Source organism: Oculina patagonica, chromosome 13 (assembly GCF_052425735.1).
Source record: "Oculina patagonica isolate OP01 chromosome 13, crgOcupat, whole genome shotgun sequence".
NCBI classification, from domain to species: domain Eukaryota; kingdom Metazoa; phylum Cnidaria; class Anthozoa; order Scleractinia; family Oculinidae; genus Oculina; species Oculina patagonica.
This window is the reverse complement of record NC_135770.1, coordinates 29,135,938-29,159,147: the sequence shown is the minus strand read 5'-3', so window position 1 is coordinate 29,159,147 and position 23,210 is coordinate 29,135,938. Positions and strand designations below refer to the sequence as shown.

Sequence of the window (23,210 nt, the reverse complement as noted above, 5' to 3'; positions counted from 1 at the left end):
GGTTTTAAGCACAGTTTTATTGATTTTGAGTACTTTGCAGTAATTTTGGGCGGTTTTCTGACGTTTTGGAAAAATTGAAAATCCAAGATGGCGGATCCAAGATCACGGCTGTTTTGACATTATGATGTAATTGTCACGTGATGTGACGTAATCATCCCACGTGACGTTTACCAAAAGATAGATTTTTGAACATACTATACATCCTCTAAGTTTCATTGTGATTGCCTTAATATTTTGGAAGTTACGGATTAAATTTTGAAAGACGTACAATTTTGGGAAAAGTAAACCTAATAAATGTTTGGGCTTTTTATATGGTTAAAATTGTTTTGTATTTGGTTGCTTTCAAATCTTTATTGTTGGAAATGTAAAGTTTAATTTGTTCGGATAAGGGGTTTGATTTGGTCAGGAAAAGATTAGTCCTAGCCTAGAAAAAAATGAGAGGTTTAACAAATTATCCCACGTTTGAGGTATTTATTTGTATAAATCCCTGAAACGAGGGATTTATTCAGGTAAATCCCTGAAAGGAGGGGATTTATACAGATAAATCCCTCATTAATAATCAAAATTATGGGTGCTAAAAATCAATCCAAAGAAAACAAAAATAATAATACTTCAAAAACGACGAATAAAATCCATTGACATCAATTTCAACATAGGCAATGAGTCAATTGAAATTGGTCAAGAAAACACGTACTTAGGTACACGTTTTACCCCAACGGGAAATTTCACTCTTGCACTCAAAAACTTAAAAGAAAAAGCGATGCATGCCTTTTCTAGTCAGTACGAAAAAAACTCAATTCTTAATAGACTTAGACCTAATATCGCATCCCAAATTTATGACACAATGATATTTCCTATCTTATGCTGCAACAATGAGATTTGGGGGATGAACATTAGACAGAATTTTAAAACTTTGGATAGTGTTCCAATAGAAAAGTTCATCTCAAATTTTGTAAACGTTACTTGCAAGAGAACATTACATTATTACAATTAAAATCGAACATAAATTGTAGAGCAGAACTTGGAAGATTACCTCTCATTATCCCAATTAACCAGAAGATTATGAAATACTTTGCCTCTCTAAACAACAAAGACAACGACTCAATTGTTGAACAATCTTTTCTTGTATCAAATAATATACACTCCATCAACAACTCCGGATTTTATTTCAATTTTATGAGTTTATTACAACACTATCAACTCCCCAATTTCGACCCGAAATCCTTAGATAATGATAAAATTCAACGATACACAACCAATATAAAAAATAAATATATATCTTTTTGGTGACACAGCCCGTTAACACTCAAGAAAATTAGAATTTTATAAAGTTTTTAAAGATGAATACGCTACATATGACTATCGCCAACAGTTAAGAAATTTTAATGAAAGACAAAACTTTGTAAAGTTTAAATTGAGTAATCACAAACTTATGATTGAACTAGGTAGATATCAGACTGACCATATACCTAGAGCAAATAGGTCCATTGTGCAAGTCAAATCAAGTAGAAAACGAAACGCATTTCGTATAAAATTGTAGCAAATACTCTTTACAAAGGCGAACATTCTTAGATCGAATAAATGAAATAATACCTGACTTTGAAAGGAAATCATCCTCACTAAGCATCAAACTGCGCAGCGCAGTTAAGAGGCTCCGACTGAGAATATGAAGAATCGTTGGACAGGCTGGGAAAATCGAAAATCTTGAAACTTTGCCTGAATAACACCTTTGGGGAACTATGTTCGAAAATATTATTCTCATCTTCTAGGACTTTGTGGTTTTCGAGAAATTAAGAAAAAACGAAAATAACGGTTTTTAGCTCATTAAATATGCAAAAATATGCGTAAAAATGGCAAAGTTCTCGATATTCCTATAAGAGCAATTTTCAATGCCTTGAATCGAAATAAACTTAGAATAACAGCTTGACCTTTCTTCTTTCAGGCAACAGAAACTTTCAATTTTTTCCGGCCATTTTGAGGTTTCCTTCGCCTTTTAAAATATTGCTTTATCAAGCACTTCGGGAAAGGGCAAAAATTGAGAAACTTTGGAGGCCAAAAAAGCACCTTGATATGTCCGATATCGAGTCAAAATAAACACTGTGCAAAAGCTCGATGTTTCTTCTATTCCAATATCAAATAAAAAATCTGGGCACTCAAGATTCACATAAATAAGAAACAAAAGTTTACGACCTACTCGTGTCTAATTTGCATAAAGCTAATTTTTGAATTCGTCCTCCGCTAAGTGATCTGGTCCGCTAAATTTACATTTGGGAGCTATGATTTGCACAAAGAAAGCAATTTTAAACTTTATTTGATTTTTTTGACGTCTTATGCCGATACACTGGTTATATAGACGCGAAGAAAGAAGAAAAAACAGTAAAATCATCGACTGAGCTCCCCATTGCGTGACCTGCGTCACGTTATAAATTTTCTTGTCAATAATTGAATTAAAAAGATCGGAGGAAAGATTTGTTTGTTAGGGCTCTTACATTTCAAATTTAAGGTTAAAGATTAAGTTAATAATATCATTCACTTACCTGAAATTGGGAATGATTTGTATTTTTTATTTACTTGCGTAACTTACGACAAAAATATAAATCGTGTAGTTCTAATTAATTTGGAAGTTTACTTTTTTGTGAACATAAACGTACATAATTATTAAAACTATGATGAACATTTATCGCTGTTAGCTTCCGTTCAGTTGTCATAAATGGAAATAAAATAGCAAATGTTTCTCATCTTGTTTTAAAACAACAATATAAAAGGTTTCGATCGTGCAAAATCCATTCATTCATTCAGATGTACATCACAAAATTAAATTAAAGAGACCGAACATGTACACAGCGACAAGCACGAAATTATTCGGCTGAAATTTAAAAATAGAATGACCCTTTACAGTTGTGCCTCTCTTGTTGGTGGGGCTTGGAGTCCAAGCCCAGAAATCCAGAATTTGTCCAGTTTGTAAATTACCATGCAAACGCACACTTCAAATTTTGTTACATCTTGTATGACAGATACTGAAAGCATCGATAGCGAAGGACAATAATTGTTAATTGCTCGTGCAGGTAAGGTAAAATATATTTTTTTCTTTGAACCACATTTGTGTGTTGGTAACTGAATTAATACAAGCTTAACTATCCAATACCCTGGGATTTTTGTAGCGCAAGAATGCCAAGAACATACCGTAAAATTCCAGTTATAAGCCCTGGGCTTCTACAACTTCGTAAGGGGTTTCGAGTGGGCTTATAAGCGGAGGGGCTTATATCCGGGAGGGCTTATAAGCGGAATCAAAAAAACGTTTCGAAACGAGCCACGGGAGTGTTGATCGAAATACCTTTTTAAGTTAAAAACGCATAATAAAGCAACATTTAGCCCTGTTTAGTACTGTCATCCGGCAGAGGGGGTCTTATATCCGGGGGGGAGAGGGGCTTATAATTGGAGGTATTTTTTTGTTTCCAGATAGATGGGCCTATAACCGGGGGGGGGGCTTATAAGCGGGAGGGCTTATAACCGGAATTTTACGGTATGACAGTTTGCCATAAATACAAGAACACGCTCGGTATTCGCTGGCGGACTGGAGAAGCACGATGTTCTATACCAATGGAAATTGCAGGCCATAATCCTTCTTTTACACGGGAGGATCGCGGAACAGCAAGCAATCCTGCTCTGTTTTACAAGAGACGGGTATGCTTGTTTCAGTTAGATCACATAAGCATTAACTTTCTGTTACTTAATTTTGTTTTAAGCCCACAGTAACAACTTCCAAGTAAAACTTTGGTGAATAGTAGCCTACATGATTACTATAGTATTTCCTAGACTTTTAAGTTAAAACACTTTTCTTTAATATTGTAAAAATCGCTTTTGGTTTTAAGTTATAAAATGATAGTTGACCTTTCCCTACTAGCCTTCAGAACAAGCGGTGTTGCTCAAGGGATAGAAAACGTATGTGAATGCGCGAGCAGGCGAGTGCAAACACAAGAGCGCGCACGCGATTGTTAACTGCTACAGTTGTTTATCCGCTTGATCCTTCGCGCTGCGCTAAACCACTCGTTCTGTAGACTAACACTTTAGCGAAGGCACTAAGTGACAGACGTTGGTTTTCCGCCAGTGTTGCCAGATATTCGTTCTGGCAATTATATACCAAAAGTTGGAAGCTAAGCAGAGGCAGCGGAGCGTTTTGGAACTTGGAGGGAACTAGACTGTCCCAAAAATACTCGGCAGGTTTTCATATTTGGAGCGACTTTTATCTGTTCCAGTAATTGTTCTTGTTTTCTCAGCAATTTCTAGACCGAAGATTTCCGAAGATTCCCGTTTGTTGTTCGTAGGCCATACGAACGTTTCAAATTTTTTTTTTTGAACTTTTCCGTAGATAAACGAAGTTTCCCGAAGACTTCCAATGACTTACTCACGAGACGGAATATCTTGGCAAACTTATTTTATGCTGCGCTCACGATATTTTCGGCACTAAAACGTGCGGGAGGGGGGGGGGGGTCGAACAAGCCCCACCCCCAAATTCGTTTGGAGGGTCTACCACCCCCTGCCTCCCTGCCTCGCCGTAACAGGATTGCAGAGCAGGGGTGTTTGGTGTCTTTTTCACGATACCCCCAGGGTGAAATTCTAAAAGAAAACTTGTGGCCCGCAATTTCCCTTAGTATAGGCCTTCTTCTTAGTAGGTCTTCTTCTGAAGGCTAGTCGAAACACATGCGTCCTCTACCCCTTTAGCAACACTGTTTGTTCGGAGGCTAACACATTGAACATACGTTTTATTTTTGACGTAAGTTACGCGATTAAATAAAATATATAAATCATTCCCAATTTCAGGTTGGCGAATGAAATTATGATTAGTCAATAGTTTTTAGCATTTTACCCGTCCGTTTCTTAGTTTATATATGGTAGGTTTATATTAATTTAAGTGTCCCCAATTAGCAGAGGGTGTTTCCCCTTGCACTTTTTCGACATGTTAATAAAGTCTTTGATTGATTGATTGATTGATTGATTGATTGATTGATTGATTGATTGATTGATAGTAGGAATGGATATAGTCAAATGGCATTTTATAAAAAAAAAACAAAAGCGATGTTTACAATATCGAGGAAAAGTGTTAAAAGTTAATACCGAGGTGTTTCTGTATTTCGGGCAAACTGTCATGTTTTCTTGGCATTCTAGCGCTTCAAAAATCCGAAGGCATGGGATAGTTTAACTTGTATCAATTCAGTTATAAGGCCTGGTTCACATTAGCGACATAACGGCATAACGGCAAGGTCACGCAAATGTAAAAAACACCTCAAGTTGATGTTTTATGTCACCAGTGTAAACAACCGCCTAACATAACGACATAGTTGGAACATAATGACATAAGCATAACGACATAAGGAAAGACCGTTATGTCCATGTCGTTATGTCGCTAGTGTGAACCTTATAAAATAATGTGGTTCAAAGAAAAAACAAATATTAAATTTACCTTACCTTCACCGGAAAGTTGATACTTCCGTGATCTAGCTGGAACAAGCATATCCGTCTCTTGTAAAACAGAGCAGGGTTGCTTGCTATTCCGCGATCCTCCCGAGTGAAAGAAGGCTTATGGCCCGCAATTTCCATTGGTTTAGAACATCTTGCTTCTCCAGTCCGCAAGCGAAGGAGCGTGTTCTTGTATTTATGACAAACTGTCATATGTTCTTGGCATTCTTGCGCTACAAAAATCCCAGAGTGTTGAATAGTTAAGCTTGCATTAATTCATGGTTCAAAGAAAAAAAAATATATTTTACCTTACCTGCACGGGCAACTAACAATTTTCCTTCGCTATCGATGCTTTCAGTATCTGTCAGACAAGATGTAACAAAATTTGAAGTGTGCGTTTGCATGGTAATTTACAAACTGGACAAATTCTGGATTTCTGGGCTTGGACTCCAAGCCCCACCAACAAGAGAGGCACAACTGTAAAGGGTCATTCTATTTTTAAATTTCAACCGAATAATTTCGTGCTTTGTGTTAAATGTCCTGGCGCCGAGTTCTGTCGCTGTGTACGTGTTCGGTCTCTTTAAAGGGAATTATAAATTAATTTAATTTTGTGATGTGCCTCTGAATGAATGAATAGTTTTTGCACGATCGAAACCTTTAGTTGTTTTAAAACAAGATGAGAAACTTTTGGTATTTTATTTCCATTATAAATGACAACTGAACGGAAACTAACAGCGATATATGTTCATAATATTTATGTACGTTTATGTTCATATCTAAAGTCAACTTCCAAATTATTAATACTACGCAAGTTATAGCTTGGACGTAAGTTACCCGCCAGAGTAAATAAAAGATACAAATCATTCCCAATTTCAGGTAAGTGAATGAGTCCTAACAAACAAATCAAATTCAATTGTTGACAAGAAAATTCATAACGTGACGCAAGTCACGCAATGAGCTCAGTCGATGATTTTACTGTTTTTTCTTCTTTCTTCGCGTCTATATAACCTGTTGATAGGCATAAGTCGTCAATAAAATCAAATAAAGATTAAACTTGCTTTCTTTGTGCAAATCATAGCTCCCAAATGTAAATTTAGCGGACCAGATCACTTAGCGGAGGACGAATTCAAAAATTAGCTTTATGCAAATTAGACACGAGTAGGTCGTAAACTTTCGTTTCTTATTTGTGTGAATCTTGAGTACCCAGATTTTTTATTTGATATTGTAATAGAAGAAACATCGAGCTTTTGCACAGTGTTTATTTTGACTCGATATCGGACATATCAAGGTGCTTTTTTGGCCTCCAAATTTTCTCAATTTTTGCCCTTTCCCAAAGTGCTTGATAAAGCAATATTTTAAAAGGCGAAGGAAACCTCAAAATGGCCGGAAAAAATTGAAAGTTTCTGTTGCCTGAAAGAAGAAAGGTCAAGCTATTATTCTAAGTTTATTGCGATTCAAGGCATTGAAAATTGCTCTTATAGGAATATCGAGAACTTTGCCATTTTTACGCATATTTTTGCATATTTAATGAGCTAAAAACCGTTATTTTCGTTTTTTCTTAATTTCTCGAAAACCACAAAGTCCTAGAAGATGAGAATAATATTTTCGAACATAGTTCCCCAAAGGTGTTATTCAGGCAAAGTTTCAAGATTTTCGATTTTCCCAGCCTGTCCAACGATTCTTCATATTCTCAGTCGGAGCCTCTTAAAACACTCTTTCTTCAATTTCAGACATTGCAGTGCGACTGGTTGGCTCCAATTTTCCCTACGCTGGCCGAGTTGAGGTCCGTTATGCGGGAGTCTGGGGTATTATTTGTCCGTATCGCATGAATGGTCCTGTGTTCAAAGTGATTTGTCGCCAACTGGGTTTTGAAGACGTGATGGGTGATGGCAGTTTGTATGGAGGAGCTGATTATCCGCGTAGGCGGTTTCGACTTTATGGGGAAGGACGTGGACCAATTTGGCTCACCACAGCACGCTGCCATGGCAACGAGAGCAATCTGTCTCAATGCGAGATTGAGAGTCCTGGAGAAAATTTCTGGTGCATCCACGAAGAGGCGTTAGAGCTAATGTGCCGACCAAAGAATTTCACACCGCGTAAGTAGCGCTAACGCGTTATAGACGTTTTACAAAATTCCACGAAATGCAGTCAGGCGTCCCAGGGCGTTGTAAGCACAAAATAACCGTGGATATACTAGATGTTGTAAGCCTTCGCTTCTAGAACTTCGTAAAGGGTTTCAAGTGGGCTTATAAACGGGAGTAGTTATATCCTGGGGGCTTATAAGCGGAATCGAAAGAACGGGCAGTGTTGATAGCAGGGGGGGGGGGGGGGGGGGAAGAAACGAGGTCTGGGACCGAGTAGCGATGCTCTCACAACTTGCAAAGCGATCAATTCACGATGTAGTCAGCGGTTTTTGAACGATGGTGCAACAGGCAATCTTTTCCCGCGAAATGGAAGCTGCTATGTCGTGGAATCACTTATTATAAAGGGGTTCAATTCTCTTAACTAAAAATCTAAAAGCAGCGTGTTTAAATCCGAAAATTTCGTCATCGTCGTGTAGTTATAAGAACGCAGAATTTTGTGATGCCGTGCTACCTTTCAGTGCTGAAATGCAAATGTTTGACATGTTTGTACCACGATTTTCAACTGGCCCACATGGGGATTGTAAATGAAGTAAAACAAAGAAAGACCAAGTCAACAAACAACCTCAAACAATAGAGCAAGAACAATAGCTCCGACCAGCGCGGGAATATTCGATCGCCACGTTTTCATTACCATTCCCGTGATGGTTTTATTTCATAACAAACACCACATATTGACACCAAGAACCTTTCCGGAGAAATTTTCGCTGCTTTAAAGTCAAAACTTAGAAAGTCTTTTTTATTACTACATATATAAAAAAAATCGAACTCTCTCACTCTCTCAATGTTTTTGTTTTGGTAAGTTCACAAAGAAAGGAGCTGCTCTTGCGCCTTAGAGGCATCCGCTGACTACCGCCCCGATGATTGCTTTGCAAGTTGTGAGAGCATCGCTCAGATTTCATATAAGAGAATGTATGGGAAGTTGCTTCCCCCCCCCCCCCCTGGTTGATAGAAATGCATTTTTAAGGTAAATAGTCATAATAAAGCAAGATTTAGCCATGTTTAGGAGTGTCATTTCAGAAAAGGGGGCTTATATCCGGGGGGGGTGGGTGGGTATTACCGAGTGTGTTTTTTGTTTGTTTGTTTGTTTCCAGGTATATGGGCTTATAATCAGGGGAAGGTGATTAAGTTACCCCAAACAAGATTATTCACGAATCAAGTCTTAGGCCATTTCCGAGTTATCCTTCGACTCTGTTTCAGAACGGGTCTGTGTGCAATACCATTCATATATCAAAATGAGTTTCACATACATGTCCATTTCCATCCAAAACAAAATAATTTTTATTTGAATCGTTTTTCCCCGGCCCCGGGCGTTTTTCCACGTAAACTCGTTTAAGTAAAAAAATGACAAAAATCAATAATCTTAATTTTTTTTTACGTGTCACTGAAATTGAAATGGTTAAACGAATAAACTCGTAATATCCTATAATTTCGCATTAAAGAAAAGTTAATATCCTTGAATTAACGAAGGGGAAAAACACAGTGATGTCTTACAGTGTAAGAAAAGTTCTGTTCGCATAACCTTGTTCCCAGATCTCGTTGGTAGGCGAAGCCGACGGCCAGATCTTGTCAAATCCGATTTGTACCACGTGATTACCTGTCAGAAATGTAGCAGGCAAGTTAATATATCATGACGAGCTTTAGTCGGAAAAGAAAATCACAGCATGCATTTATTAAAGGAGTTATAATACGCAAATCATTTCTGTAAGCAACATGTGGAGTTCTCTCAACACACGTAGTCGGTATGTTATCATCACGGAAGGAAAGTTGGCGTTTTCGTAGTAAGTAAAATTGTGTAAAACCCATCAATGGTAACCCCAATAAAGTAGATATTTTCTGAAAGCTTTATGGAATAAAGATTGCAGTTTTGGATTTTGTTTCGATCATATAGACCACAACAAGCAACGTCAGTATTTTGTTTACAATTATGATGATGCGTAACATAAGGCTTATTTGAGAACACATTTACGTGAGAGCCTAAACTTCCGAATAGAATTTGATCTACATATGTTGGTCTAAAAAAACGGTGTCCCAGATTTTCGTTTTTTTGCTCCATTATTTTTTTATGAATTTTTAAACTTTAAAATGGCGCTTTTATGGCTTCTTTGAGATTAAAAATTCATTAAAAAAAATAATGGAGCAAGAAAAAAAATCTGAGACACCGTTGTTTAGACCAATATAATTATCTAGATCAAATTCCACATAAAAGTTTAAGCGAGCACTCTTACCATTTCACCATGCTTGCTCCCCCAAAGGCACAATTATCAATACAGAAGCTTGATGCATATTTTAAGCGTGTCTTTTGGTTACACAGCATATCGCATTCGCTTGGCTGGAGCTTTAGTACCACATGCTGGTTGGCTTGAAGTTTTCTACAATGGTAGCTGGGGGACGGTATGCGCCAGTGAATGGGAATGGTGGAGTATCTCCTCGGCAAACGCGCTTGTTGCCTGTAGACAACTTGGCTTCGGTCCAGCTATCAGGTCAGAAGATTGATACGTTAAAAGATTGATGAAGTTGAAATGATTATTTCGAAAATGGGCATAATAATAACGAAGTATGATGTAGCAAAAATGGTGGAAAGAAAGCCGAGAACATAGAAACGAAAGAGCAAACAAACGAACAAACGATTAAGCGAAAACATGTTGGGAACGAACATAAAATGTAAGAAAAACTCTAAAGGTACTACCAACCGTAAGTGTAATAAATATCAACCCTTAACCCTTTAACTACCAAGTTTCTGCGACTTTTTAAAGGCTTTTTCTTGGCTTAGACATTCTGTAGAACTTCGTGATCAGATATGTCCAGGATTGAACGCTAATGAGATGCACGTTCCTCATGACAGCCATCACAAAGTGTCCTCATTAATAAAAGTTCCCCAAAACACACCAAGGCTTCAGTTTTGTAATCAGCCATTTGAAATACGATTCAAAACTGTTGCACCCTGTGTTGCGCATCGTTACCTTACGAGCATGGTTCTGTGTGTCCTAGCTTACAAGGGGGAAAAATTCAAATTTAGGACAAATTCGTTCTAAAACGAGTCCAAATTTGGGCTCCAGGGCGGCAGAAACCCGCCCAAAAATTTCCGTTACCTATATATTATATATGAATGAATATCGTTGCTTATCGTTGCTATTTAAGTGGTGGTGTCACGATAGGAATAAGACCCTTACCTAAGTATAAGGAAATGAACTCAGGAAATACCTCAGAGCCAGGAAATAGCTATGAAATAGACTTAGCCAAGCCCAAAAGCGGAGTTCCCCAGTTATTTACTTTGCTTTTTCGAAAATCCGAATTTACTGACCAAGAACAGAAAAAAATAGCACTTGAACCCGCAATCCAATGTAAACTTTACTTGGTCAGCGGTTAACTTAAAAAACCTTTCGACCTCGATGAGTTCTATATGTGAACGAATAAACTGCACTGGGCCACGAACAAAATGCTGCTAGTGTACGCAGGATCTATAAAAGACATAATTGTATCTATAACAAAATTCTCGATTTTGATCGGTTCTGCGCGCGCCTATTTGTCGCGTTATCGGCGCGAGATCACGTGGGTGTCCAATTACAGGTATCCAATTTGAGCAACTTCAAATGGAATACCTTTAATTGGACACCTACGCCATTCGCGCGTCAATCACGCGCATATAAAATGGGTTCTTTCTTGCTGTTTTTCCCACTGTTTGTACAACCAGTTGACTTCCTAACCTCGAATTTTGTTATTGATACGTAATTTCAAATCGGCCGAGCGCGCGATTACTCCCTGAATTGTACTCCACTCAGTCCAATTACTATTACTAATCAGCCAACAAATGAAAAACATGAAACGTAAAACTGCAAGGCTGATCGAACTGCGTAGAAAACTTTATAATGCGGCAGAGAAATGATAGACACCAATCCCAGAGTCAAGAATGCGTTTACTTTTATATTTTGGGCCGTAGCTCAGTCTTCTGATCCGATTTGCTGCGCACATTTTTTTTACAGCATCGTTTTGCCATGTTTTTATACGGATAGTTTTGCTTATCCTTATCTTAATGCGACAGAGACCTAATATATTCAAATGTTCTTTGTTCATTGTCTGCAGTCACGCGCTGTGACGTGGACAGACATTTCGAATGGTGCACAAGGATTGTAACAGTTGACTTGCGTTGGCTGCACGATCTGCTCTTTGTGGCATTATACTGTACTGACGAGGACAAAAGAGTCCGAAACAGCTGTCTAAAGTTGTGCATTCTTGACTCTCGGATTGGTCTCTATCATGTCTCTGCCGCATTAAGTTTTCTTTCAGTTTTATTTTCTATATGTGAGCCCGCGGTATGGTCATGTGATACTGGTTAGCGGATACCTTGTTTTGACAGCTGTCAATTGAACATGACATGGATGTCCAATATGAAAGATGTAAGCTGGCGTAAAAAAACATGAAACCTTAAACCGAAAAACCGATCAGTCTAGAGTATGGCCGCCATGTTGGGGCGACATCGTCGTTGCGCTCGGCGTAAGCGCCCGCGATCCATGCCGCTAACCATGATGACTATGAAAAACCAAAAGCATGGGTTTGTTAATTTTCAATAGAACACATGTTAATCTATTGTTAACAAGTAGATATTTTACATATCAATTGATCAGCTGCTGTATTTGAACAGTGTACGTTAATGTACAACACATGCAATTTCAAAGGAACAACTTAGATCAAAGCGAACTTTATTCAGAACCTGAACAGATGTTCCTTTAGTTACTATTATGACGATTGAGATTTAGCCAATCGGACGTTCTATAGTCATCGTGCCTACACGTGCGCTAGTGTTAAAGCCATTGTATTTCTTTGTATACGTATAAGCGAACAGCTGTGTTTACTCTAGATGGTATATTAGTAACGCAACTGTTGTAAATCAATGACCTTGAGGATTACCTCGATTACCTTGATGACCTTGATGATTACCTACAATTGCCCTCAACGAGCTGTGAAATGTTAAGAAGTTTCCTCTTTTTTATAATATAATTTGTGCTCTTTATTTGACAAAACTTTTTTTTACAACAAAAACTATTTTTACAAACGTTTACAATAAAAACTTTTTTAAAATTTCTGAGCTCTGCTCACCGTCTTTGCGTATTTACGTCATGATGCAAATGGTCTATTTTTGGAAGTTTGGGGGCGCTCACGCATTTGTTTTGAACCCCATTCGTCCCTTGGTCAGCTTGTTACGTTTATCTTTAACATTAAAGGTAGTTACTACATTAAAAGTTGATTTTTATTACATTTGTGGTAAGTATTACATTTAGAGATGATGTTTATTACATTTGCGGTTGGTATTACATTTAACGTTGTTTATTGCATTTAGCAAAGAACGAACGAACGAACCACGGAAACGAACGAACCAAGAAACGAACGAACGAATGGAGAACGAGTGGAGGGACGGACGGACAGACGGACAAAGGAGCAGACGACTTAGGAGTTAGATAGGAGAAGGGATGTGGTTATAGAGTGAGGGATAGATAAGGAATATATGGAACAATAGTCCTTCCTGTTGACAATCTGGTAATAATAAATAAGTTTCAGATGACTGATTTTTGTTTTTTCCAACCGATAAAAAAAATACTGTTAATTGTTCACTTAGTTCATCCAGCAGCTGGCTATCCCCGGAGTATTCCGACTGTCCAGCACGTAAACACGCTACAGGGACTGTCTGGCTGTCGGGCGTACGATGTCGAGGAAATGAAACCTCTATTGACCAATGTCCCCGTTCAGAATGGGGTGTAATAAATGTCCCTTGTGGCCTCCACATCTTCGACGTTTGTTTGGTTTGCAAAAACCCTCAGTACCGTAACTCTGGTAAGATTTATTCAAGTTAAAAGCAGAACTTTACACCGCTGGTAAAAATATTTTTTACTCTAATCTTATGAAAAAATCCGAATATTTTAATTTTGGTAGTTTTAGTCCTGATTTAGTAGACACCGCAAAAGTGACAACGTTTCTGCAGTTAATGAAACAGAAATATATTTCTTATTGGCTCTACAGCTTTTTCAAAAACTAGAATTTTAAAGATCTTTTAAGAACAAATATGCCTCTTCCAGTAACTATAGTTAACTAGGAGAGTTTCTGGTAGGAAACATTAACTAAAATAATTACGTATTAGTAATCATAAGTCAATGATCTAACTGGGCAGATATAACAATACGCCCAGAGATAATAGGCTTTGCCCAGTGTGTGATTGTAATAAAACCGAATATGAAATTCATTTTCTCTTTTATTGTTTTAAATATGCAACTATAAGAGATAACTTTTACAAGAAAATACATCCTATCATCCAAAATGTTAGCCGGTTACCAATGCTTGACTTGTTATTAGAATTAATGAGTTAAGTCTTCCGACTATTTTGTGACCATGCAATTAATTAAATTTACATCATCGTGTTTTGATTCACGTAAGGAAATATTATCAATGTAATTAATTATATATCTATCCATTTTTTATTATCATTATTTTTATTATTATTATTATTATTATTATTATTATTATTATTATTACCTAATAAGTTGTACGCTTTTGCAATATTGTAACAAATTTACAGTCATGCACATAAAGCTTCCTGTTGTTGTTGTTCTAGCTCTAGCTCTGATAAAGCCACTCGTTTTTCCTTGTCTTCACTCATTAGTTCCTAGTTACTTTTCATCATATTTTGCTAGATTTTCGAACATTCAAAATTATTCTACAAGGCAAAGTATAAGGCTATACCTACCAAACGTTAAACAAAGTTTTGGGAAAAGAACTTTTTTTACGGGTGCAAAACTTTTTAACAAACTCCCTTTAAACATTGTGAAAAGTGAAAACATTCAAACGTTCTGCCGCCGAGCAAGACATTTCCTTAATTTCGACATTTTATTACTATTTTAGGCTTTAAATGTGAATTGTAAGGCTTTTAATGTAGTTCTAACTTGTAGTATTGTATTTTTATTAGGCTTTTTAAATGTAAATAATTCATGAAAATTCTTTGATCTAATTTAATTTTTTAAGATGCAGGGCCCCTAGGGAGACCAGACTTAGAGCTGAATGGGCTACCCTGTGTAAATAAAGTTTTACTTTACTTTACTTTACTTTAGCCACCTCATTATTGTAATTAGCAAAGTATAATTACAAGCGCACTCAACAGTATTAAATTATTAGAAATCGCATATAAAAGTGTATATCAGTAAAGAATTATGAGAAGGTATTGAAAGAGCTAATACAATGTTAATGTCTTTAAACTAAGTGTCTCTGAAGTGTCTTACGCAAGCTGCGTTAAAGGACGCTACCAAGGGGTCTGGGTACACTGTGTGAAATTAACTAACTTTTCTAAATTTTCGTCGAGCGTTACACTGTTGGAAACATTTTGTAACCCAATGGTGTGGCCTGTTTTAGATACAAGGGCTCACTTTACTTTACGTTTGCTGTAATAGAATCCACCAAAGGTCCGACATTAACAAGTGTCAACATCCCCAGTGCCTCCCCCACAGCAACACTTGAAATCCCACGTGCCGGTTCGCAGACAGGATCCCCAACAAAGGCGCTAGGTGTCACTCCATCGCCAACAGATGTGCCAAACACTCGGATCCTTCTACCCATCCAGACTTCCAGCACTGAAGGACCCTTGTTTACGTCAGCCCCAAGTACATCGGCTCCTCCAAATAAGTGTTCCAACAAAAGGTGCCAGAATGGGGGTTCTTGTGAATCGCTGAAAAACTCGTGGAAATGTCAGTGCTTGGAGACGTTTGCCGGAGAATATTGTGAGGTTTACGTTGGTGAGTAAATGATTCGATTTGTGTTTAAATCAATAGTGATGCTATGAGCTGTTTGATGCTTCATGTTCGATAGTTTGACAGTCTTGGCCTCTCTATCCTCGGAGACCCAGGATTGGATATAGTCAGGGTGATACAATGTAAGTTCATAGAAATGTTAAAATGTAAATGTTAAATGCGCCGATGATTGAAAGTTTTTCCCAGACGTTTCGGGGCTAATGCCCCTTCTTCAGTGGAAAATGTAACGCCAATACAATGTAACGCCAATACAATGTAACCCGCCCGATAAACCAGTGCAACGCAAGTTTTCAAAAAAGGAGTAACTTGCTCTCATCGGAAAAGTTACAGGGCCATTTAACATGCAAGCCCTGGTTTTCAAAGGGTGGATAATATAACTTTATTAAATTCTCAACCTCGGATATTGCATTTCTAGCTTTCTGATTGGTTTACTGAATCCCAGTTATCAGCTCGTATACCTATGTTTGACCTTATATGGGAAATGAGTGCGGCAAGTGCCGCTCAGCGTAAAATGTTTCTACGGGAAGCGACAGTTCCATCAGAAAAATGGTTGAAAATAGCAAATTTGGCGAACTTTATGAACAATAAATAATCAGAGGTGCCTACAAAAACCACAGAAATGCCATAGTAAAATTAACTACGCAAAACAAAATTGGATTGATGCGAAAAGTTTAATTAATAATACTTGTAAACGTACAACAAGAGCGAGTGAATAAAGTAGAAAAGCAGCAAATAATTTAAGAAGGAACGGCACACAGTTTCATTCATTGTACGCCATAAAATTAGGCTCAGCACTTCTGTAAAGTTTGTTACCTGTAAATCTTGGCCTTGTCCTTTTATTCTTCAATAAACCTGTTCTACTTTGAGCTCAATTTCGCTTCAAATAATATAGCAGTCCTGATGACAGCCGTGGAGCCGTAAATTACAAGTACAATGTAAACACTTGCTTCGTTCTACTTGCACAAAGCGTGTAGTTTCCAGAAGAGCTTTTGCTTCGGGTCATCCTGTAAATCTTAACTGTTGTCACAATTTCCAGGATATATAGACGACACGAGGAGATTATTGGATGAAAATCTTGGGAAGAAAACTCTCTCGCTTTCCTCGTGTGTTTCATTCAACTCAAGAAGTGAACACCACGCCACAAATTCTCCCGCCTCCTCATACTTCACTTCGTTTACATCAAACTGAAATGTCCAGTCGATTTAAACTCGTATCCTTGTTGGATACGAGTCGTTATAGCCAACTCGGCGCTTCGCGCCTCGTTGGCTATTTACCACCTCGTATCCAGCGCGGGCTCATAGAATAATTTTTAACTATCTACCGGATAAATCAATATATGGTGGATAAGTGTTGATAAAACATATGACACGGGGCCAGGTCCCTGATTGGGCTACAAAATTCAATTTGTGGAATTGCATTTTTTTACGCTCAGTTGGTGAGTTGACGTGCCTCTTTCTAGGATCCGGTTTCTTCCATTTATCAATTGACCTCGATTAACCTTCCCGCCTTTCTGGAAATACACATTGAAGTTTATTCTATTGTTTTCTCGAAGATTAGCCAGCAATTCATGTGAGACCTTGCGAGCGTTGCTACAATTACTTGTTTTGGCGTAAAATTTTGAATTGAACAGGAATCGTTTCTTTGAGTTCCGCGATGATAACATTTCTTTGTCTGCTCAGGTGTCTGTTATATGTTGCGCTTACTAAAAATCATCTATTACTTCTATTAATATTTCATTTTGTTGTAGGTTCCAATACAGTTTCAATCGTCTTAAAAATGACTTTGGATCAAGTAAGTGACATTTTGTGGTTACATCAGTAACTTTACCATGATATCGGGTCTGTTAGTAAGTCCGTCAGTTTATTCAATGCAAATTAGAAAATAGCACAAAGTAAATACGTGCGCTGATTGGTTAAAAATTGTGTTTCTATAACTCGATGGAGACACAGACAGTTGTCGTAAACACGGCAATCAATATTCACGGCGCTGAAATAAGCAATGCAAAAATAACAACTAAGAATTGTGCCAAATTTTAATGTCACAGCTGACAAAAACCAGGTTAAGACTAAACAAATATTTGCACACTTGAAAACAAGCGAGTAAGATGTTTACAGAGCCCGCTACACATTCAAAAATAGTCTGTGAAAGAAATTATCGAAGCGGCTGACCTTTCAAAGAAGTATATGAATTGGTGCAACTTCACTCCATTCTAGGCTTTGCAGCACTTCAGAACTATTCACAGCTCCTCAACAGGACAAGATATTCGTCCAGAATGCCGAGTCAAACTTCTTTTAACAGAAAAATAATGCACTTTCACCTCCAAGGTTCGAGTCGCTCGATCGGCAGCGTCGGTCGTCAAACCATTCGGTTAGGTCGATGAAGCGAAATAAAACCACAATTCTTGACTTCTTCCAGTACTTGACTTCAGTTAAACCATCGGCTTAGTTATTTCTCATAATTACGTTAACTTTGGGGCCTGTTTTCTTTGTTTGTTTGGCCAAAAACGGTGAATTTTAGCCTTGAAGTGAATGTTGAACAGTTGATTTATTTCTGTTCATCGACTCCCTTACCATGATTGGTCGATTATGTTCATGACGTAAAACCGCGAGGTAAAGAGAATCTACGTTTTGATGTTAAATAAAGCGCTAAATATTACTTTGATGTGCGTTATTCTCTTTGTGCTGTTTTCTAAAAGAAATAGAAAACATGTTTTCCGTGTTTCTATCGAGTTATAGAAACACTCGTGAAAGTTTGGGAGAATCGAAAAGGCTGTGGAAACACTCGTCTATCGACTCGTGTTCCCACAGCATTTCTCGTTCTCCCAAACTTCCACTCGTGTTTCTATAACTCGATAGAAACACGGAACATGTTTTCTATTTCTTAAATGTTTGACAGCATAATTTTATTTCCAGTGGGATCCAGTGGAATTTAAAAAGACTCTAGCCGAGATCTTAACAAGCCACTGTAGGTTGAACCCGTGTCTGGATGAAGAAAAGTAAGTACAGAGGATAAAAATATAATTACAAATTTTCTTCTATCCATTTTTAAATCAAAGCTAAGGTCAAGGCCTCACTTTCAAGCGTTTATAGACAGTGTTCGGTGGACAATTCGAGGTAGCAAGAAAATGCCCTGTCCCCGGTTGTTCAAAAGGTAGATAACGCTATCGACCAGTTAAGTCACTAACCGGTGGCTAGTCCAATATGTTTTGTCCACAACGTATCCACCTGGTAACGATTTATCCAGTGGATAACGTTATCCACCTATTTTAGGCCTTGGCAGATGAAATTTTTAAAAAAGTGGCAGCTCATTATAGGATTGTGTAAAACAAATCCTCCAATGGCCGATTCGCAACGTCTCTAAAAAAGTTTGGTAAATTAATATTAAAGAAACTGAAAGCTGTTATAAGGCCTGAATGTTGTAATCTTTTGCTTTCAAAAAATGCTTTACGAAATTTCCAGGTGAGAACTTCTTAGATTTGGTCGTTTTATTTACATTATTAAGGACAAATAAAATAATTGATAAAAAAAACATGTATTTCAATTCCTTCTTCCTTGTCTCACGGTGGAATTTTCTAAGGACTCGTGCAACCAAAAACGTTATACGAAGTTACATTCTTGATTTTCTGTTTTAAATTTTCCAGGAACACAAAAACAAAAAGCCAGAAAAAGTCTCCCAATTTCCAACCCGATGACGTTATCATTCTCCAAGGTTACCCCAAAGCATGGCAAGGCATGAGTCTATTAAATGTTAGGTTTGCCGTAAAGACACCCGAAGAGAGTGGCAACAACGTTATTCCTCATGAAATTCTCAACGAGCTAATGGTAAAAGTGGCACCGGAAATCCACCAGCGACTGGGACATGGCGTCGCCTATATTGACCGGGTAGAAATACACTCGGGCCAGATTTCCTCGGTTCCACCAGAGGCTTCCGGTCGAAACTCAGATGAACCCGACTCTGTGACGTCACACAAATACGCGCTGATAGCCGTCGGTGTTCTCCTTGGAGTTGTGTGTTTGGTTACCATCGTTGTCATTGTCCTTTATCGTCGTAAAACGAAAAGGTAAGACAAAGAAAAAAAGCATTTGTTCAGGTTAACCATAACAGGAGGAAGGCATTGGGGGATTGACAGAGGTGGGACGGGGTACGGATGGTAAAAGGGGGTAGTAAGTGTGAGGGGGCCGGGGTACTAAGGGGTGCGAGATGGTACTGGTAAGAGGTGGTAGTTAGACGTGGAAGGGTGCGATGGGTTCTGGGTGGGAGAGGGTAGTTTAATAGGCGTAGAACGGGATACGAGTGGGAGGGGCTGGTTAAGAGTGGGTGGAAGGGCTCCTGAGTGCGGTAAAGGATTCAACAATCAGCTGTTTCTTTTAATATTTCTTGTACAATTAAAGTAGATATTTTCTTTTTAGAAGAAAGACGTCATTGAGAGAGGCCGGATTAGACGAAAAACCAGGGGAGAATATTCGGCTGATGTCTCTTTAAATGGACACGAACTACCTTTCTTTTGAAGTAATGTATAGGCCGGATTTTGGTATCGAATGTCATTCAAATCGCAGAAACTTGCTTGAATCGCTTAAAATAATCAAAATGCCCACACAAATCGAAAAGTAGGACACCTTGCTTTCATAATGTATTACTGACGCAGTTGAATAAGGATTTCTGCCGCTTAAACTGCATTAGGCCTGACTTAATTGAGATCTAAACTAGCTCTTACTTCAACAAAACAGGAGAACAAACTTCCTCAACATCTCAAAGCGATTCTTTCGTGAGACAAACGAATAAACGTTCATTACCTATGTACATGGTTTAATACTTTGTGTATTTACTCTCCGTTCTGTACATTTCCACGAAAGTGTTCAAAAACCAAAGAAAAGCAAACCTTGCTTTCGTATATAAGTAAATAAATGAAAAAAAAACGTAGGTATTTTTCAGCCATCTAATAAATTTCAACAGCAACCCTCTTGACAGCATATTAATTTTCCTATCTCGTTACCAGTAGATAATAACAATAAAATAATAACGTAATGTCGTTAAGATTCCTAGAGTTCTTTGAGAACTTTACAAAGTTTGAAAGAATATTAATCTCAAAACTTCCATATGGTTACAGTACTGCAATAAAACGTTCTTTGCCGGCTGGTGGATTTGAAGAGTGAAATGTTGAACTTTCTGGAGCTTCTGGTACTAGCACCGCCATTGGGAAGCGTGCCCGGTCATCCAATTGAAAACAAACCTCGTGGCACTAGGATGATTAAAAGTCATAGGGACGACCTTTTTTGCCACAGGGCACCAAGGGTATTGCCTGACTGTCGAGCCCTAACAGTTATCACCCTGGAGAACTTCGCAGCCGAAGCTCCACCAAACCTCTTTCAACATGTCGTTTCCTTCCTAAAACTACAATTTTAATCGATTGCTTCAATTCATTAATCCGAAATGTTGTCAAAAAAGGATTCCCTATTGAATTAACAAACAGAAATGCTACGGATGATTCTCTTTGCACAATAAACAATATTACAATTTTTACTATGGCAGTCCTTGCAATTTGAATCAATAAGAATAGCAACGAAATATGGGATTAAGGAGACAATGAGAAAAGTTAAAATTAAAAATGAAGTTTTTGCAAATCTTCGCCCTTTTTCTGCGGTGTTTATCCTTCGCATTTCATCGAGTGTTGGGTTGCTAGGCACGAATGTTTGTCGCTGTAAATCAACTCGGGATCGTTTTCTCAAGGATAATAATATTCCCAAATATGCAAAGGCAGTTATAACAAGGGGAAACGTCGTGTGCAGATGAACGTCTATTAAAAGATAAATATCCAATGAAATCCCAGCAAGTTGGATTGATGCAAAGATGGCAGAAAACACAATGATTATTGAGTTGCATATGAAGACTGTTCTTGGCGTAACTTTGTTAAGATAAAAATGTGGATAAACAACAGCAACAAAGCGATCCACAGACATTGCTGTTACAAGGAGAATAGATCTGTTTACACCAATGTATCCGAGAATCCTGACAATGTCTCCGTCTTGAGGAAGTTGTCCGTCCCCAAACGCGCACAAAAATCGCATCACTGCTTCCCCAGAGCAAACAAAGCTGCCAACAAAGACATCCACTCCAGCAATGAAAACAAGATATCCCGAGAAAGGTTTTCTGAAACAGCGAAGGTGATTATGTACAACGCAGTCAAAATAAAGCCATTAGGAATCGCAATGAAAAGTAACATAAACAGGAGAGGAATTGCAGTTCCCTGACAAAATGATTTCTCTAAGTCCCCCTCCTTCATGAAAGAATCGTTGTAGAAAAGCAAAATATCCCTCCAAAATTTGTGCGAGTTGTCAATGTTATGGTTTTTTCCCGACTTCTGCCTGCCTTTTCCTTCGTGTCACTCCAAAATTAAATTCATTGTTTGCCGTTCGATCATTCGCGTATATAGAAAACAGTTACGTAATTTGCGTCAGTAAAATTTAAAGTGACGCAAATGAAAACACGATGCGATGTCAACTCAGATTTCGAATTTGGATATTGTTATCGTATTTTGAAAAACAAAGACAACCCTCAGAATGTCAAGTCAGAAAAACTCCCATCGCAAAAAGCTGCCTCTTTCTTTAAAAAATTCTAATTTATTTTTATTTTGTTTAAGAAACCTCGATTCCTGGTTAGCTGGCGCCAAAAAACTGGCCGCCAATGCTTTTCAGCTATTTGCCGTAGTGTGTGAAAACCGCTCATTTCATGTTTGTCACGCACATGTAAATGACAAAGAAATAGACCCATACTCGCCCTAAACTCAAACTCTTTAAAACTTTGTAAACGTACCAAGCCTGTCTCTGTTTAGTTTTTGCAATATATTTGCTTTTGTGCCCTTCGGAGTTGTTGATAAAAATTTTCATGAGTATGTTTGCATCTTTTAAAAGTTAATTTTTCTATTGCCCACTTGAGGCCAGAAAACAGGTGGCTGAGCAAAAATTGGCTCGATATAACTATTATTGAAATATTTATAAAAAGTATAATTTGAATTCTACATTTTAAATTAGCCTTTTGCTTTGCGTGGGAGGCCATCTGGACACAAATTCATGAACATATTTAATTTTGCTCCCTTTGGAGTTGTGGATAATTTTTTCACGAGTATGTTTGCTTTTCATAGTTATTTTTTTCTGTTGTCCACTTGAGGCCAGAAAACAGATGGCTGACCAAAAGCTGACTCCATATAACAATTATTGAAATCTTTATTTAAAAAAGGAGAACTTGAATTTTATGTGTAAAATTAGCTTTTTCCTTGCCGTGGGAAGTCATTTGGACAAACGTTCTTGAGTTTATCGCTCTGTTTTCACTGATTGGTCTTTTTAGATAAAGGCTGATTTGGACGAAAAACAATTCTCTGTTTAAAAAAAAATGCAGATCAAAGTTAATTTGATTGTTTAATTTTCGAGATGTTGTTCATTAGGGAATTGAACCCTGAGGTAAATACTCAGAAAGACTCTATTCGCGCCAAACTCTTTACGTGACTGCGTGCGAATACCGTTTTACATCATCGTGACAGTTTTTACTTTTTATTTCGGTCTCTTAGGAATTTTCTTATACTTTTATAGTCGTACCTAATTTTATTCATTTTTGACTTGATAATGACGTTAAGCGACCGTTGAAAATTTTAAACCAAGATGCATAGTTCAGTTAAAATTTTCTAGTATTTTATCGCAATGTTTTAGTTAACTCGAACTAAAAGTCGTTTCCCTTAGATTTGCTTGACTAAGTCGGATCGTGCATTGCAATTTTATTTCCGATTTCTCAAACCAATTTTTGTTTCCCTTGGAGGTTCAAGAGATCGGGA

General features: G+C 37.7%; 1 protein-coding gene and 1 pseudogene across 1 annotated transcript in view; one reads left to right on the top strand and one right to left on the bottom strand.

Annotated features, from left to right (window-relative positions):
* LOC144637316 (scavenger receptor cysteine-rich type 1 protein M130-like) overlaps window positions 1-20,526 on the top strand; it is a 43,819-nt gene extending 23,293 nt beyond the window's left edge. Inside the window, exons 9-16 of the mRNA XM_078496448.1 lie at window positions 7,188-7,553; window positions 9,913-10,081; window positions 13,213-13,427; window positions 15,032-15,373; window positions 17,136-17,179; window positions 18,301-18,383; window positions 19,029-19,448; window positions 19,798-20,526. Of these exons, the coding sequence (XP_078352574.1) occupies window positions 7,188-7,553; window positions 9,913-10,081; window positions 13,213-13,427; window positions 15,032-15,373; window positions 17,136-17,179; window positions 18,301-18,383; window positions 19,029-19,448; window positions 19,798-19,870 (1,712 nt within the window). The 3' untranslated portion in view covers window positions 19,871-20,526. The remainder of the gene's footprint in view (window positions 1-7,187; window positions 7,554-9,912; window positions 10,082-13,212; window positions 13,428-15,031; window positions 15,374-17,135; window positions 17,180-18,300; window positions 18,384-19,028; window positions 19,449-19,797) is intronic.
* A 185-nt stretch (window positions 20,527-20,711) lies between these two features.
* Window positions 20,712-22,589, bottom strand: LOC144637109 (uncharacterized; annotated as a pseudogene).
* Between the last annotated feature and the right edge of the window lie 621 nt (window positions 22,590-23,210).